General features: G+C 33.3%; 1 protein-coding gene across 5 annotated transcripts in view; it reads left to right on the forward strand.

The window, feature by feature from the left end:
* Positions 1 to 17,408, forward strand: part of LOC118201268 (uncharacterized) — a 74,255-nt gene that overhangs the window by 40,687 nt on the left and 16,160 nt on the right. Inside the window, exon 1 of one of the 5 annotated variants that reach the window (XM_085823693.1) lies at positions 16,135 to 16,377. The exons of 3 other annotated variants lie outside the window; for them this stretch is intronic. In XM_085823693.1, the coding sequence (XP_085679819.1) occupies positions 16,374 to 16,377 (4 nt within the window). In that variant the 5' untranslated portion in view covers positions 16,135 to 16,373. Of the gene's footprint in view, positions 1 to 16,134; positions 16,378 to 17,408 lie in introns of those variants that run through there. One more of the 5 variants, XM_085823694.1, reaches the window with a different exon arrangement.

The following is a 17,408-nucleotide window of genomic DNA, read 5'->3' on the forward strand; positions in this document are numbered from 1 at the left end:
TTATTGGGGTGCGATTAGCATCATTTGTCAAGAAGAACTTTAAGGTCGAAATTTCAAAGGAATATTACTGGACCGATTCGTCAACAGCACTGTTCTGGATAAAGAACGTAGAAGTTTTGAGCACTTTTGTGAATAACGGAGTTTCAGAAATTAGAATCCTATCGGATCGTGAAAATTGGCATCCTGTACTAGGTGCGGAAAACCCAGCCGATATGCCATCAAGAGGATGCTCTGTGAAGAAACTCATTGAATCAAGATGGTGGGAGGGCCCACCTTGGTTGGCACTGCCGGAAGAAGAATGGCCTCGTTCTATCCCAATCGATAATAAAGAAGAGGTTAATACTGAAAAACGTAAAGCAGTTATAGTTTCGTTAAGCAATGTTAGCGATATGTCTTCACAATTCTTTGGCTATTTTTCAAAATATAAGAAAATACTTAGAATGATTGGGTGGATACACAGATTCATAGGAAATACCCGAAAGAGGAAAGAAGAAAGAGAATCAGGAGAGTTAAAAGTTTATGAATTGATAAGGGCTGAGAAATCTATCGAGAAGATTATTCAACATGATTCTTTTTCATCTGATGATATTAAGAAACTGAAGTCAATAAGTGTGTTCAAAGATGACGAAGGCATTTTACGTGTCAGGTCTATGTTGACTGAAAGGAAAGACCATGAAAATTTTATTTATCCGATGTTACTTCCGAAGAATCATAAGATAGTGGAGAAATTGATAATTTATAAACATCTCTCCATGTCTCATGCAGGAATTCACGTACTGATGTCAACACTTAGAGAGACGTTTTTGATCCTGAAAAGTAGAGCTACGATTCGAAAAGCTTTATATGCATGTGTCAGGTGCAGGAGACATGGAGGTAAACGACTACAGACTGTGCTTGCTACTCTACCAGAAAACAGAGTTAGAGAGGCTCGTGTTTTCGAGATTTTCGGCGTTGATTTAGCTGGCCCATTAATTTTGAAGGATAAAAGAAAAGCTTGGATTTTACTTTTCACATGTACTGTTTTCAGGGCGGTCCATTTGGAACTGATTTTGTCCCTTTTAACTCAAAGATTTTTACTTGGTCTTAGAAGATTTATTGCTCGTAGAGGGAGGCCATCGATAATTTATAGCGATAAGGGAAGCAATTCTGTCGGATCAAATAATCTCTTGAGATCGATTAATTGGAATACCATTGAGATAGAAGCCGCCACAAACAAGATTGATAGGAAGTTCAGTCCACCCGCAGCACCATGGTGGGGTGGCTTTTGGGAACGACTTGTTCAAATGATTAAGAAGCTTTTGCGTCCACTCCTAGGCAAGTCATGTCTGAATTATGAAGAACTGATGAGTGTGCTGTGCGACTGCGAAGCAACTGTGAATGCCAGACCACTCACTTATGTATCAGAGGACTCTGATGATCTCATCCCTTTGACACCGTCCTTGTTTTTAGGTGAAATTCCAGTCTTTGGAGTTCCTGACTTGGATCATCTTGATAAAGTTGATTTCAACAAGAGACTGAGACATTTACAGAATTTACGAGAGCTCTTGCGAAAGAGATTTAGAAATGAATATCTAGGCCTGCTCGTGCAACGTCCATCTACAGTGCCGATTTCTCAACAGATAAAAATCGGGGATATAGTTCTTATCGAATGTGATGACAAACGCAAGGTGTTGTGGCCTCTAGTAAAAGTAATTGAACTATATCCCGGAAAGGACGGCAACATTCGAGTAGTTTGTGTCAAAACCATGTCTGGAGAATTAGTTCGACCAATCCAGAGAATATTCCCTCTCGAAATACCTTCATCTTTGGAGTCAAATGAGGCAAATGAAACTGAGACGCAGGGTGAAGACAGTTTAGTCTCAAAATTACCAAAGAATAATTCAGCTGCAGATTTATCAAAGGACATTAAGACTGTCGTGACTAGAAGTGGATGACAAATTAAAATTCCATCTAGATTTCTAACCTGAACACTACTTGAGTTATTTTAGAGTAGAAATTTAAGAACTTAATTTTTCTTTGGTTTATTATTTAGCCTTAATATTTATGTGGACAGTATTTTTTATTATATTTTGTTTTGATTGATTAAGTATATGTCATCAATCAAAAGGTGGGAGTATTGTTGGAACCCAGCCTCAGTTGTTATTTTTCTTTTCATAGTTTGTCACTGTAAGAATGGCAACTATCTGATCTTTGTTGTAGTGGTCAGCGCTACGAGAAGCTAGACTCCGCGCTGTACCCTCATGTAGCTAGCCAATTAAATTAGACTTCTCGATGACATCAGATTGTGGGCGTGGTCTTCTGTTACGTGACGCGATGGTCCATTTTGGTTTGAATGAGTACGGCATGTCTTCGGAAGAGTGCATCCGGTAAAATCCTAGTATACGGTGCGGCCTTGGCGCGATTTTTAAATTTGTCGCCAACACCAAAATGATGCGTTTACGTTTGTCGCCAAATTTTTGGCAACCTCAAAGTAAAGCGTCACCACAAGTTTGAGTTGGCAAAAAAAGTAAACAGAATGATAATCATAAGATAATAAATCCTAAGCATACGGTGAGACACAAGAAAAAAAGCAAGCATTTAGAAATTGAAAATAATTTTTAACAGACTTTATAACAAACAAAAATATAATTTTCAACATGCATCGCAGCAAATACAAAACATTCACATATCAAATATAATAAATTAAATACCATGGCTCAGTGTCGCATATGTTTTAGGGTCTATATCATAACTCAAATGCCATAGCCCTCAAACTCGGGTGGCGGATATATTGCTTTTATTGCAAATATAAAGCCTTTCATTTTTTCGGATGACGATTTATTATTTTTCATGCGCCGCCACATATAGTCCACCAAATAAGAGTCAAATTCTTCGCTTACCTTTTTCGTCTCACGCTTAACAGCACTCCACGTTCCTTCCAAATCCTAGTATACGGTGCGGCTATAGCGCAATTTTTAAAATTCGGCAGCAACCCGGCATCTACTGCCCATTGAATTACAGCAAGCTTTCCTTCCAGTTCTAACTTCCAAAAAAAATTCGTGTTTAAATATTCGCAATTCATAGCACTGCACATCATAATCGAAAAGTAACGTTATCCCAACTGTAGAACAAAATACGTTAGCAAATAGAATTGTAGAACAAAATACGTTAGCAAATAGAACTGTAGAACAAAATACGTTAGCAACTCGAACTGTAGAATAAAAGACGTTATCAAACTAAAATCATATTCAGTATCTGACCAAAAACCGATTAATTAAAAAATATTAACCAATCAGAAACTCGGCGGAACCACTACTGTTATTTTAAAAAATACAAAAAATAAAAGATAAATAAATTTTACCTGAACATACGTATCCTTTCTCATTCAGTTCAGCCGAAGACAGAAGATTAACGGAACTTCAAACAATGGTTTGAAATAATTCTTCTCTTCCATCTGCACCAATCAAAACTTCTCAATTTAAAATATTTAATGAGCATGCGCGAAAATGCTCCCAAATGCACTCTCCTCCAGAGCGTCCAAATCGGCTTGGTTACCACAATTGGCGCGTTTATTAGTCTCTTAAACCCGAATTTCGCCGACTCTCATGTGCACCGTTATACAGTCAAAAGTCGTTAATCCGGACTCGTCGGGACTTCGGCGATTCCGGATTATCGATTTTTCCGGATTATAGATCATCAGTTTAAATCTGGTAAGATGGCATGCAGAAATTATAAAATTAAAAATATGAAACCATAATTTATGAAATAAAGAATAATTATGATCTAAAGGGTATCAAAATTTACAAAAAAAAGCTTAATATTTATTTGTTTACTTTATTAAACATTTCTTTCATTGTAAGTTGTTTAGGTTGCTTCGTTTTTTATGTGATAATACTTTCTCTTTAATTCTATAAACAGACATAATTTCTTATTCAGTTACAAAGTTCCGCTGTTCAAGTCCTATAATTGCTGTGTCGAGAATACCGACTAATTTGCCAATCGAAATTTTTTCGTTTTCAATAACTTCTGTGTCACTTTCTTCTCTATCGGAAGCGAATTATAATGACGAGGAATTTGATTTAAATCATATCAAAGACGGAGTACATCGAGATCAAATACTACATTTAGTATGGAATTATAAGCCAAATAAAATAAAAACATCTGCCCTGAAGATAAGGATAGTACTGACAGATCAACTTCCAATTCATTGCGCGTCGAATTGCGTGAAATTGATAAACAGATTTCGGAATGATTAGATAAACAAATGATTATGCCTTTATCCATTTTTTGCAGCAATTCCACTTTTTGTTTAATGGACACGGACTTCGAAACATACTTTCGCTTTGTAGATCCTTTACGTGTTAGTCAATATATATTGGAAATTCTATTTGACATAATCGAAAGTTCAAGCTTAATTTTATAAAATTGCTCTAACAGTCTGCAAAAAATAATAAGCCGGATCCAATTCGAAGATTAAGGAACAACGCAATCCGCAACATTAACTGAATTAGATAATTTTAGCTTAGCTTATACCGTCCGTTATACATTAAACGCGCATTCGTAAACGTATTTTGCGCATGCGCACACTATTCGCAGCCGTAAAGATCTTACGCGCATGCGTCAACGCGTCGCATGCGCAGAAAGTTTGTAGCTTTGAGGTCCGGATTACAGATCATTCCGAATTATGGGTGTCCGAATTAACGACTTTTGACTGTAGTATATGTTTATTACATATTATGAAATTAACATATTGTTATTAGATAATGGATTTCCAAATTTTTATAGAGCTTTCTATGAATGGTTACATGATGAGGAAAGAAATACCAGAACATCCTTTGTATTAAATAGCTCATGGGGGGGGAATTCAAAATCCCTTCTTTCTAACTATGACAGGTAGTGGATTTTATAAATCTGAAGGGAAAAGAATATGGAAACTAAAAGCTCAAGGTTTATAAAGTGTGGACAGACATGTACAGCTAGCATAAATATTAAAATTTATGAAAATAAAATTTCAATACAGTACTACAACACATACTACAAGGACAATTTTAAATTAGGTCATGTTCTTATTCCATCACTTCAAAAAGAAAAAAAAAATGGTAAGGAGGTAATGATTTAATCTTTTTTAAAGATTAATTAATGGTAATGATTTTAATCTGGTAATGATTTTAATCTTTTTTATTCTATATAATGTAATAGTTATTCATTTTTTGTAGTTATCACAGTTTATTTCAAAAATCCTTCCTTAAAATATATCCTCCTTAAAAGTTTTTTCCGTCATAATACGCATCTGTTTCCCTCTTTCACTTTCTACGCTGCTGGTATTCAAAATACAATACCATGAATGAAGGATCCAATAATCTTAAAATCTTCCTGTTAGATGACTTAGAACAGACTTTGATGGAATATGCATATAATTAATATTGCAGTGTATACGCACATCACGTACTCCAGTAATACTATGTAGAAAGACTAAAAAAGAAAGAACTATAGGTTGTTTTAATTACTGGAATTGTATGTTTTGCCAATGCTCCTTTATGTGGGAAGTTTCAGCATTACACAACATTCTTTTCAGACAAATCTCATTTTTGCCTTACCATTACAATGGTCTTATCTTAGTCTGGTGACATTTTAATAACAGATATCATGACCGCTAATTTTGTTAATATCAAACATATAGCAACTTTTTTTGCTCTTCACCTTTTGTTTAATAAATAAGCTTTACAAATAAGTCATATTTGTTTTGCTTCTAACTCTTCCTTTGCCTGATTTTGCATTATCCTTAATTTATGGACATGAGTGTATATGCCAGTTACCTCATTGTGGTTGCGATGCATGTGTTGCTCATTGTGGTTGCGATGCATGAGTTTATTTGAACAGTTCTTATAAATGTTAAACATTATTCCTTATAAATATTCATTATTAAAATCATATTTTGTTCTCTACACTTTTATTTATTGAGTATTTAAATTTTGAAACAGTCATGGGTTTATTTTCTGTTTTGTAGCTTTGAAAAATTCTAAAGAAAGATAAGAAAAAGTATTGTTGCTGAAAATTCTGAAATAGCAAATTATATTATTGATTGGTTTGTTGGATTATGTTGATTTGTCTATTAAGATATAATTTATGTCCTTTAAAACAATTCTTTTCCTGCATGCTTATATATTTTTAGCAATATACCATTGCAAGTATCTTACTTACTAATAATCTTTTTAACTAATGAAACTAATTCTATGTACTCATACCTGAGAGTTAAAATAATAGTTTAATCAAGTTCAGTGACAGAAATATAGGTAGTAAAGATGAATGCTGAAAACAAAGAAAGTAAGTTGAATGGTTGATTTATGTAGAAAAAAACGCATTCCTAGCACTGCTATTTATTATTTCCCAATTTGGCAGCATCTGCATTTAGTTTGTCTTCATAAAGAAGCAGCCTATACAATTGATATTCATTTTTTTGAATATTCAGAAATGCAGTGTTTCATAAAATTACAGCAGAGGCAACACTGCAGAACAAAAGTGTATTGAGTGCCACATATAAAATCTGATATTTTTTTTTTTTTTTTTTTTTTCTTTTTTCAGTTTCTCTTGTAATGCATGATAAAAGTACACAAACATTATAAAAACATACTTATTAGAGAAAAAATGAGCATAAACCTTTTAATAGGAACATTGTGCAGAATTTTTTTTTAACACATGTGAGCTCCTTGTTTGCAAAATATGATAATGATAGAAATAGCATTACAAGATATGTTCCTAAAATTTTGCTCATTTTATATTTTAATTGCATCATATAAAATTTTTACTCAAATGCACCTAATTTCAGCTTGCAATAAAAAAACTGTCTTTTTTTTTTTTTTTTTTTTTTTTTTTTTTGTAATTTCTGATTTATGTATCTGTCAGATTTGCGAAGTCAGAGAATAGAAACTGTCCACTTTTTTTTTTTTTTTAACTTTATTGAATTGGCAAGGAAATTATTTAAAATCAGGTTTTTAAGAAAAAAAAAAAAAAAAATTGGAGCCTAGATTTTGGATAAAACTAAATTGATTTTGAAAGCGAGGAAACAAAAATCCAAGTTTGCCTGGAGCAAAGAAGTTCAGTTTCTAGTTGTGTTGATATCATTATAAACTGTTATATGAGAGTTGGATATTTATCCACAAGTGTGAATGGTGGCATGACAAATATCTGTTATTATGCAAGCATCATAAATCCAATAAAACACACAGATGTTTTAGTAGCAATTATATAAATTTTATTCACAAGTTTGCCGATGATGATGAATGATGTGAAATGAGAAAAAAATAGCAAATATATGGAAATGCAGTTGATTGGCATTTTCAAAAACTTAGAATCTATTTTTAAGGTCTGGTTACAAAATAACAGATAACTGTTTATATATATATATTTTTATTCGAACATAGTTCCATTGTGAATTAAATTATTAATCTTACTGTGAGGTTACCATAATCCCAATTTATTCTGAATATTCTTTGAAGAGAAATTTATAGACTAAATTTGCCTAGTTTTGCTAAGTTTAGCTTAATCAGTGAACTTGACAAAGCAATCGTATCATGTAAAAATAAGATTAAAAATATCTGATACTAGAATATCTTACTGAAGATTTTTTTTACATGTACTACATTTTCTATATAAGACCAATCTAAAAAATGATCACTATTTATCCTTTCAATGCTCGAAATCGTTCAAACATTCATATTCACAGATATCCACAAAGACTTATTTCAGATTTCCGAATCAAAGTTGCGAACCATGTTTACATCGAAGTTGTTGATGCTGGGCGGAGCTTCCATGGACCTTGTAAGAGATAGACTAACCCAGTGGGCGTGGCGCGCGTCCCCGACATGTCGGCAAGAAAGAGATCTGGTTTACTTTAACACTGAAACCTATGGCGTTTGTATCACATAACTCTTTTGAATTATTAAATGTGATACGTTGTATAGTAATGAGATTATAAAAGCCACAGTTTTTTCCAAATAGGATTTAATATATCTCATTAAAGCACATTTTACTGCATTTCGCCCATTTTTTTCACGCGTAATTCTTGTACAAACATCTTTACTTTGGTAAAACGGTAAAAACTAAAAGCACAAAATTTATGAACTTAATTTTGCGTAAAAATAAAGTAAAATTAAATAAGATTGATAGTACGCGATGCTTTGAAATAAATAAGGTAAAATTAAACAAGATCTGATAACTTTTTTTTTTTAATTTAATGAACATTTTCAGGTAGTGATTTTCTAAACTATAATAACATTACAAAACGATCATATTTATTTGATTATATGATCATTAAATTATTAACATTAAAGTGGATTAGTTATTTTAATAATTCATAAAATTCGGAGCATAAAATTTTCTGAGCGTAATGAAGGAAAAAAAAGATAAAATAAAATCTAGAAGCACTCAGATTTTATATTACGCCCAAAAGGAACCTTTGTTTAAAGTTTTGTGTGTTATCTCTATATATTGAATATCATGTTCTTCGCCCGTAAACCACATACATTTGAAAACAGCATATCTTTAGAATTTCCGCTCTGGAGATAAAACTGTTATTTCCGTACAGTGCTCGCTCTGAACTCGTTGAGTTTGTTAATCAAAAATTCGTTAAAGTTTTACAAAATATGAAATAGATTAAAACAAATTCGAAATTCGGCCGTCCAGATGCCCAAGTTCGGGTGGAGGATTACATTTTTCAAAATTTGATCGCTCTAGATACTGTCGTTTTCGTCACAGTGCGAGAAACATACATGTATTCATGCAGATTCTTCATTATTTAATTTCTTCACATATAATACAGGGCGATAATATATGGTAATAACAATTTGCAAGGAGACACGGACATTTATAGTAAAACAGCGCAAAATACTAACAGCCTTTCTAGGCTACCGCCCCTTTAGGCTAATAAATTAAATTAACAGTAAATAAAATAATAATAATAATAAAAAAAACTTATGCAGAACAAACAAAAAAAAAAAAAAATTAAAAATAATCACTATAAAATACAAGCAAAATTAATTAATACGGTTAAATACAATTTTAATATTAGAATTAAATGTATAAACATTTTTAAGGAGTCAAACGTGTTTATCACTATGATGTATTATGAAATATAATTGAAATAAAATTCCTTTATAGAAATTGTGCTATAATACTCATATATAGTTTTAAAAAAGCAGCACAATTGAGAATTTCAAACAAAACTTTCAAAAATTCGCTTTAGGAATTTTATTTCAATTATATTTCATAATACATCATAGTGATAAACACGTTTGACTCCTTAAAAATGTTTATACATTTAATTCTAATATTAAAATTGTATTTAACCGTAATAATTAATTTTGCTTGTATTTTATAGTGATTATTTTTTAATTTTTTTTTTGTTCTGCATAAGTTTTTTTTTAAGCATAAAAGCATAAAAATTGCAAGAGAAAATTGCTTGTATGAAATTTTCTATTAGTTCAGATTTAAAATATTATTTTCTAAAAGAAGTACTTACAAATTTCCTTACAGCATAGGAAAAGCTAAAAATATATCCAGTCCTGAAAGCATGCAATAGCTTTATAATTATTTGGAACGCTAAATATGCTAAATTTTTAAAAATCAATCTCAATTTCAAAAATAAAAATATGTAGAAAATTTGTGAAATAAGGCGCTACAGACAGCTTTTTCTTGACAATTATACACGCTGCAATAGGCAACCAATGTTATATTTCTGCACGTCCCTACTCCTCCGGATGTGCGTGATCTAGGTGACAGCCGGCAACGCCTCAGACGAGGGAGAAACCCGTTTGGGTTAGTCTATTTCTTATTAGGTCCATGAGAGCTTCGTTGTGATGTTGGCTTACGCATGAAGCGCCGATCACGTGACCTCCCTGCGCGTTCGGGGATTTAGCGCTGATCTTGTTCTAGTTTCTTGTAGTTCTATGGATTTTGAAAGTAAATATGACGCTGTAGAATTTTATATGTAAAGTTATTTTATTTTAAGTTTATTAGGAGAAAGGAGAGCGGTTAGTTCTTGCAAATCTCGAACACATAGCAGCGGTTAAATTCTGAATGTTACTTGAAATTGTGTATACATAAATGTAACATATAGTTTTTATTTTAATCTTTGGATAATTTACAATAAATAAGTTTTAATTTTTTTTTCCAATTTTATCACAGGAATCAAATCAAATGGAAAAAAATATTTCAGAAAATCATTTCCATGATAAAAGTTGTGATTTATAAATGAAAGTTGAAGCTGTAAAAAATTGAAATAATGCAAATTTTAAACCATCTTAATTTTGTTTATGTTTGTTTAATACCATGGGATAAGTCCCAGACAATGACAACCAATTTTATATAGATAAAATATTCTTTTAAGATAGAAGTTTCCATAGAACTACAAGAAACTACAACAAGATCAGCGCTAAATTCCCGAACGCGCAGGGAGGTCACGTGATCGGCGCTTCATGCGTAAGCCAACATCACAACGAAGCTCCCATGGACCTAATAAGAAATAGACTAACCCAAACGGGTTTTCTCCCTCGTCTGAGGCGTTGCCGGCTGTCACCTTGATCACGCACATCCGGAGTATAAAATTAATATTATATACCGTATTCTTCTGAAAACAGCCTTATTTTTAGTTTATTTGTTGATAATGTTTTTTGAGTCATGAAAACTTATTTTGAAACTGTATTTTCCCTTTTCCCCAGATGATGTTGCTGAATTAGCACTTGGCAAGCAAAAACTGAAATGTCAATAAAGGGTTTTTATGCAATGGTCAATGGATTCTCCATGTAAATAATGGCAGTACCCTTTCTTCTTGGTTGACATTGTTGAACTAATCCTTGGCAAACAAAAATCAAAACGCCTCAGAGATATCTGTATATTAACAGATTCTCTTTCCCATGTAGAGCTTCCCTAGAAAGCCCTTCACAAAAACATCCTTTGTGATGCCAATAGCTTTAAAATGCTTGCAGTAATAACTGTATGAGCACTGTACAAACTTTTAGACAGCAAGTATGATTTGTAACATCATGTTATTAAATATCAGACTAAAAGCTTAACATGCATCCAAAAGCAAAGTTTAAAGTGTTCTTGTAGACATTTTAGCAAACAAATTATTTATTTCTATGAAAGTGTATAACCATAAATGGAATACTTTTTTAAATATATATATATACAGTACAAAGTCTTTAATCTGGAACTTAAAGCTACAAACTTTCTGCGTATGCTTAGCGTTTACGCATGCACGTTAAATGTATAACGGACGGTATAAGCTAGGCTAAAATTATCTATTTCAGTTAATGTTGCAGATTGCATTATTCCTTAATCTTCTAATTGGATCCGGCTTATTATTTTTTGCAGACTGTTAGAGCAATTTTATAAAAAGTAAGCTTGAAATTTCGATTATGTCAAAAAGAGTTTCCGATTCTGGAGCTGCCAAAGGATCTACTAAGCGAAAGCACGTTTCAGTGTCCATCAAACAAAAAGTGGAATTGCTGCAAAAAATGGATAAAGGCATGAAGAAAGTGACAGAGAAGTTAGTGAAAACGAAAAAAATTTCGATTGACAAGTAAGTCGGTATTCTCAGCACAGCAATTACAGGACTTGAACAGCGGAACTTTGTAACTGAACAAGAAATTATGTCTGTATATAGAATTAAAGAGAAAGTATTAGCACATAAAATGAAGCAACTGAAACAACTTACCTTGAAAGAAATGTTTAATAAAGTAAACAAATCAATATTAAGTTTTTTTTTTTTTTTTTTTGTAAATTTTTATATCCTTTAGATCATAATTGCTCTTTATTTCATGAATTATGCTTTCATATTTTTAATTTTATAATTTCTGCATGCCATCTTACTACATTTAAATTGATGATCTATAATCTGGAAAAACCCCTAATCCGGAATCGCCGAAGTCCCCCGACAAGTCCGGATTAAAGACTTTGTACTGTATATATATATATATATATATAAAGGCTAATGTTTGAACTTAAAATTCTGAGAGAAAATGAAAGTTGCAGCTGCAGTATGTGGAAAATGTAAAAGAGGATGTTTGATGAACTTCAAATATGTTAATTTTTACTTGAAGATAAAACAGATTGTGAAGTTAATTCAACTTCCCTGGGGACATTATTTTTTATTCTTTAATTTTTTTAAAAGGCCTTTTATTATTTCCATTATTACAATAATTTCATAAGTCAATAAAATTTATGATATTTTTGTTTTGACATTTTGAAAGAATGCAAAATCATTCTCTGAAAGTGAAGGAATTAACATAATGGGGTTCTTCCTTATTATATAGGCCCCCAAGATTGAATCGCAGATGAATTGAGGTATCTCACTACATGCTACATCTTGGTTGATTAGCGATTAAATTAATTGGAGGGTACTAAAATAAGGAAGTACCCATAAGTGATATACGCTGAAGAGCCATTACACCGTCCAACCGGTATAGTGGTTAGCATCGCTGACTGTTATGCTGACACCATGTGCTCTTTATCAAAATTGGGGGTGGAATTGAGCAAAATATCACTTTCGTCTGAATGATGTAAAAGGCTGTTGCCAACGGCAGGCGTATTCTAGCGCTCCTTGCCACGAGGTATTTCGTGAGCTTGGGCTGACTACTTCAAAACAAGTGGGCATAAGCAACAACAACAGAGCCATTAATTACATTATGACCATCCTCCATCTATAACAATGGGCTCGCCCAGGAACAAAAGTACTGCGCTTACACGTCCGATGTTGGAGGATATAGAATGGCTGTGCTAAATAAAAGCATATAAAATAAAATAAATATAAAAAGATATAAAATGTCTTTCCAAACATAGCACAATTAGCGACTTAATGAGAAAAGCAGCTGATTTATCAGACTTTGATACAGGTGAAACCATTATGGCTTGGCTACTGAGAACATCGATATCAGAAACGGCACATTAGTTTACATGGAAAGTGGTGTATGGATGGTGAACGACAAGTTGCTGGCCAGCAGTGTGTCGTGGATGTCGCATTGATTCCAGAGGAGAGCGGAGACTGCTACACATTATTTGCCGTGATCAAAGACCTACAACAGCCAAAATCACCACCAGCTACAACACTAGCGATCCAGTGTTGTAGCTGGTGGTGTTTCTCAACACACTATGCAGCATATATTGCTGTGTAGAGGCCTTGCCAGCTCTATCTGCAATGGGCCGAGAAACATCGGAATTACACATTAGAAGAATGGAAGAAAGTTGCATAGTCCAAAGAATCACGTTTTCTTGTCCATCGCATCAACGGGCATGTAGTAATACACCGATTTCCAAACAAAACTCTGGCTCCCGGATGCACAGTTGGACATAGACAAGCCAGTGGCAGGGGTATTATGGTGTGGTCAATGTTTTCATGGAGCACATTAGGATACATAATCCCCATTGAACAGTCCTTGACGTCTATGCACTATGTGAACATCGTTGCAGACCAGTTTCACCAGTTTTGACAATAGCATTTCTGGCAGGGATAGTGTTTACCAACAGGATAATGCACCGTGTCATAAGGGTCACTTTTATGTTAGGGAGCGGTTCGAGGAACATTTAGTCACTTTTAAGTCACGTATTAGTCTCCAAATTCACCTGACATTGATCCAATAGAACAGCGGTCCTCAACCGGTGGTACACAAGAGAAAAATAGGTGGTATGCAAAGAACTCTTAAATTCAAAAATTAAAACTCCAATATCCTGATTGAGGTTTTCCTCTAACGCTCGTAAATTTGTGCGATCTGAGCTTTGTTCAACAGTGGAGAAGGTAGTAGTCCTTTGTAATGATGGTACTAAAGATTTTCAATTTTTGTTTAGATGGTACGTGTTATTCAAAAGGTTGAGAATCACTGCAATAGAGCATTTGTGGGCCCACTTGGAAAACCAAATTCATTCTGCCACGCTACCCCCTCGCAATGTGCGAGTAATGCAATACCATTCGATGAGCGCTTGGTAGCAGATACCTCAGACTACACAGCAGCAGGGCTGTGGAGTCGGTAGGGAAAATTACCGACTCCTGGAATTTTAAAGACTCTCACTCACTCATATATATGTAAACATATACACATGGGTTGCAGCTTATTTTTTTAATATAAAAGAAGTAATAGATGCTACAAAAAATTTATGGCATAGCAAATTATTTATATTAATTAGTATTTATCATGAAATGGAAAACCTGGAATTAGTAATTTCTAAGGAACAGTATAGCTTCGGCCAGTATCTTTGATAAAGGTCTGTAGATCCAAATTGATGAACTTCAGAGCTGAGAAGAGACTTTCCACACTGACTTGAGTAGGAGGAAGTGCTGTTACTATAGGCTACTTGTTTTAACTTTTCAGACTAGATTTTTATAAGTTCTAAAAGAGGTGCCTTGCAAGAGCAATCATATTTTCTTCAAACGCTGTATAGAAATTTTGTTTCTATTTTTCTCAATTTTATATCGAAAGGCTTTTGGTTCTTTATTTTCATTTGCTTTACCTAAGCCTTTTCAGTATTATCCAAATATTTCAAAATCTAATTCATCACTGGAAGAGGATGATAAGAGTCTCAGTTGCAATGTCTGTAGTTTGCACTCTAAATCTCGCAGGGTGGGATTTGGAGGGTGACAGCAGTTTTCGCTCCGTTTTCGTGTCAAACAAAGCAAATTTACTGTCTTGGTAGCAGAACATGTTTCCCACTTGCAATAATAACCTTGGGGAAGGGAGTGAATTGAAGGAGCAGGACGACCCCCTGTCTTGCCATTGTCCACCCAGACTGACCAAACAAGTTTGCTAAGTCAAAGAACGTTCTTTGGCTAAGCGCCATTTCAAGCGAGGACAGTCGTAACAATGGATACAGCTCCTTTGCCAAAAGTAAGTTCGCTTTTAAAATATATATACAATTATTTCTTAATATAAATATCTTAATTATTATAAATTATAGTTAGATTTATGTGTCAAAATTTAAGTATGTAATAAAAAGTAGTTTTAGTTTGCTCTTTTTTTTTAGGTGTCTGTAAATTTGGTTTAAGAGTGTAATGCTGTAACGTAGTTTTATTTATTACGTACTGCTAACACAATGAAAGCTGTACGTATGGATGGTACTTTTTGTAAATAATTCTTAACATTATTTTTATTTTTGAACAATTTACACAAAGCTATCGAATTTAGTTATTTAAATTTAGTTTTGCATGCATTCCTATTTCAAATAGGAAGAACAGCGGTGGGGAAAAAAAATGCATACTAAAGTTTTGATTTTTTTTATAACACAAGTGTGTAAATTATTTGGTAGTATTGGAAGAAATAAAAACCGTATACTTTACTGAATTTCCTATTGAAGTCATATCGTTTTCAGCTTCTAGTAGTTTTTAATAGATTTTTAATTTTAATTTTTTATAAATTCTGCTTATAGTTTGTGACAATAAAATTCACTTACTGTTGCAAAGCTGAATTTTTCCAAAATATAAATACTAGCACTACCTGGCTCATATCAGCATTCTAAAACTTATATTTTTGCAAATATGTTGTTATTCTCGAGAGTGTAGGTGTAGCTACAAAAGTCCGGGAGGCCAATAAAGCTGATAAGACGGCTTTCCGTTTACGATTTAAAAAAAATCTTGCATTCTTTAAAAAAGACTGAAAGCTTCAGATTTTAAATTACGTCCAAAGGGGCGTTTTTTTAACATTTTGTGTGTTACCTTTATTTATTAAATATCATGTTCTTCGCACTTAAACCATAAAAACATTCAACAGCAATATCGCAAAATAATTTTAAAATGAATATATCTTTAGAATTTCCAATACAGAGTCTCGCGAGCTGGAGGTATATATATATATATATATATATATATATTTTTTTTTTTTTTACACGAGCAGTCTTGCCATTGCTCGCTTTGAAATCGTTTACTTTGTTAATCAAAAATTCGTTGAAGTATTACAAAATATTAAATAATAACGAAAATAATAAAACCAATTTCAAATTCAAATTAGGGCTTCCACATGCCCATATTCTATGGAAGATTACCTTATTCAAATTTTGTTGGCTTTAGGTGCCGTTGTTTTATTACAATGCGAGAAACATACATACATTCATGCAGATTCTTCATTATTTAATTTCTTTAAATATAATGTTTGGTGGCAGCAATTTGAAATGAAACATATCGGGAATCGATGCAAAATGCCAAAACGAAATTAACAGTCCTTCTGGGAGAATTGCCCCTTTGGACTAAAAAAAACCCAGCTATTTAAAAAAAAAAAAAAAAAAATAAGTTTTGATTTTCTGATGACAAACTGAAAACTATTGTATTATTAAATGTTCCAGGTCTACTCTGTTTTTAATTAAAAACTATACCGAGTCCGGATTTTTGAAAATTCCAGATATTCAGTTGACTTTATATGCTATATACATGTATTTATTTTATGCTAAATATGTATTTACTGACAAATATACGTATATGCCAATATACGAGGGCTATCCAGAAAGTAGATTACGTTTTGGAATAAAAAAATAAACAAAGTATAGGAAACAAATTTTATTATATACAGATGAAAGCCACACTCAAATACTACTTTTCTACATAGTCACCATACAAATTAAGGCATTTATCGTAGCGATGTACGAGCTTGGAAATTCCTTCGTCGAAAAATTCGGCCGCCTGCGCCTTCAACCACTTCGTTACCTCTTCTTGCCTTCCATCTTGCACAAAACTTGTGGTAACCAAGCTTTTCGCTGATGATTTCGTGCAACAAACTTCGCGAAATTTGTGGAAAACTCAAAGAAAGTTCCGTTATTGTGAAATTTCGATTTTCACGGACTTTAGCATCGACTTTTTCGAGAAGTTCGGCGGTCACTATGCTGGGTCTCCCACTTCGATCTTCGTCGTGAACATTGGTTCGGCCATTTTGAAATCTTATGACCCACTGACGCACTCCACCTTCAGTGATAATGTTGTCCCCATACACTTCACGAAGCTGCCGATAGATTTCTATCGGTTTACAGTTTTTTGCAGTCAGAAACCTTATTACTGAGCGCACCTCGCAGCTCGCGGGATTTTCAATTAACGCAGACATTTCAAACCGTCACAGTATCTGAACGGAGCACAGCACGAACCTCTCACTAGCACGGCTAGATGCAGACTGAGCTGCGCAACGCTCTGACCCCAAGATGGCCGCGCTAGCCCCGCCCCTAGCGGACACAGACGGAAACGTAATCTACTTCCTGGATGGCCCTCGTATAATATGTACACCAAATGTTTATTTCTTTTAATGCAAATAAGAAAATTAAAAAAACAGTATTTATTTTTAAAAAATGTAAGGCATGTTTTTCTCAGACTTAATTAAATAGTAAAATTCGTACATGTCTAAACATTTTTATTTCAACTGAAACAAAACGACTTTTTTATATGTAAGCCATAAAACCTAAATGTTTGA

Source organism: Stegodyphus dumicola, chromosome 9 (genome assembly GCF_044657685.1).
Source record: "Stegodyphus dumicola isolate Sdum_Otavi_A_Nest chromosome 9, ASM4465768v1".
In the NCBI taxonomy this organism is placed as follows: domain Eukaryota; kingdom Metazoa; phylum Arthropoda; class Arachnida; order Araneae; family Eresidae; genus Stegodyphus; species Stegodyphus dumicola.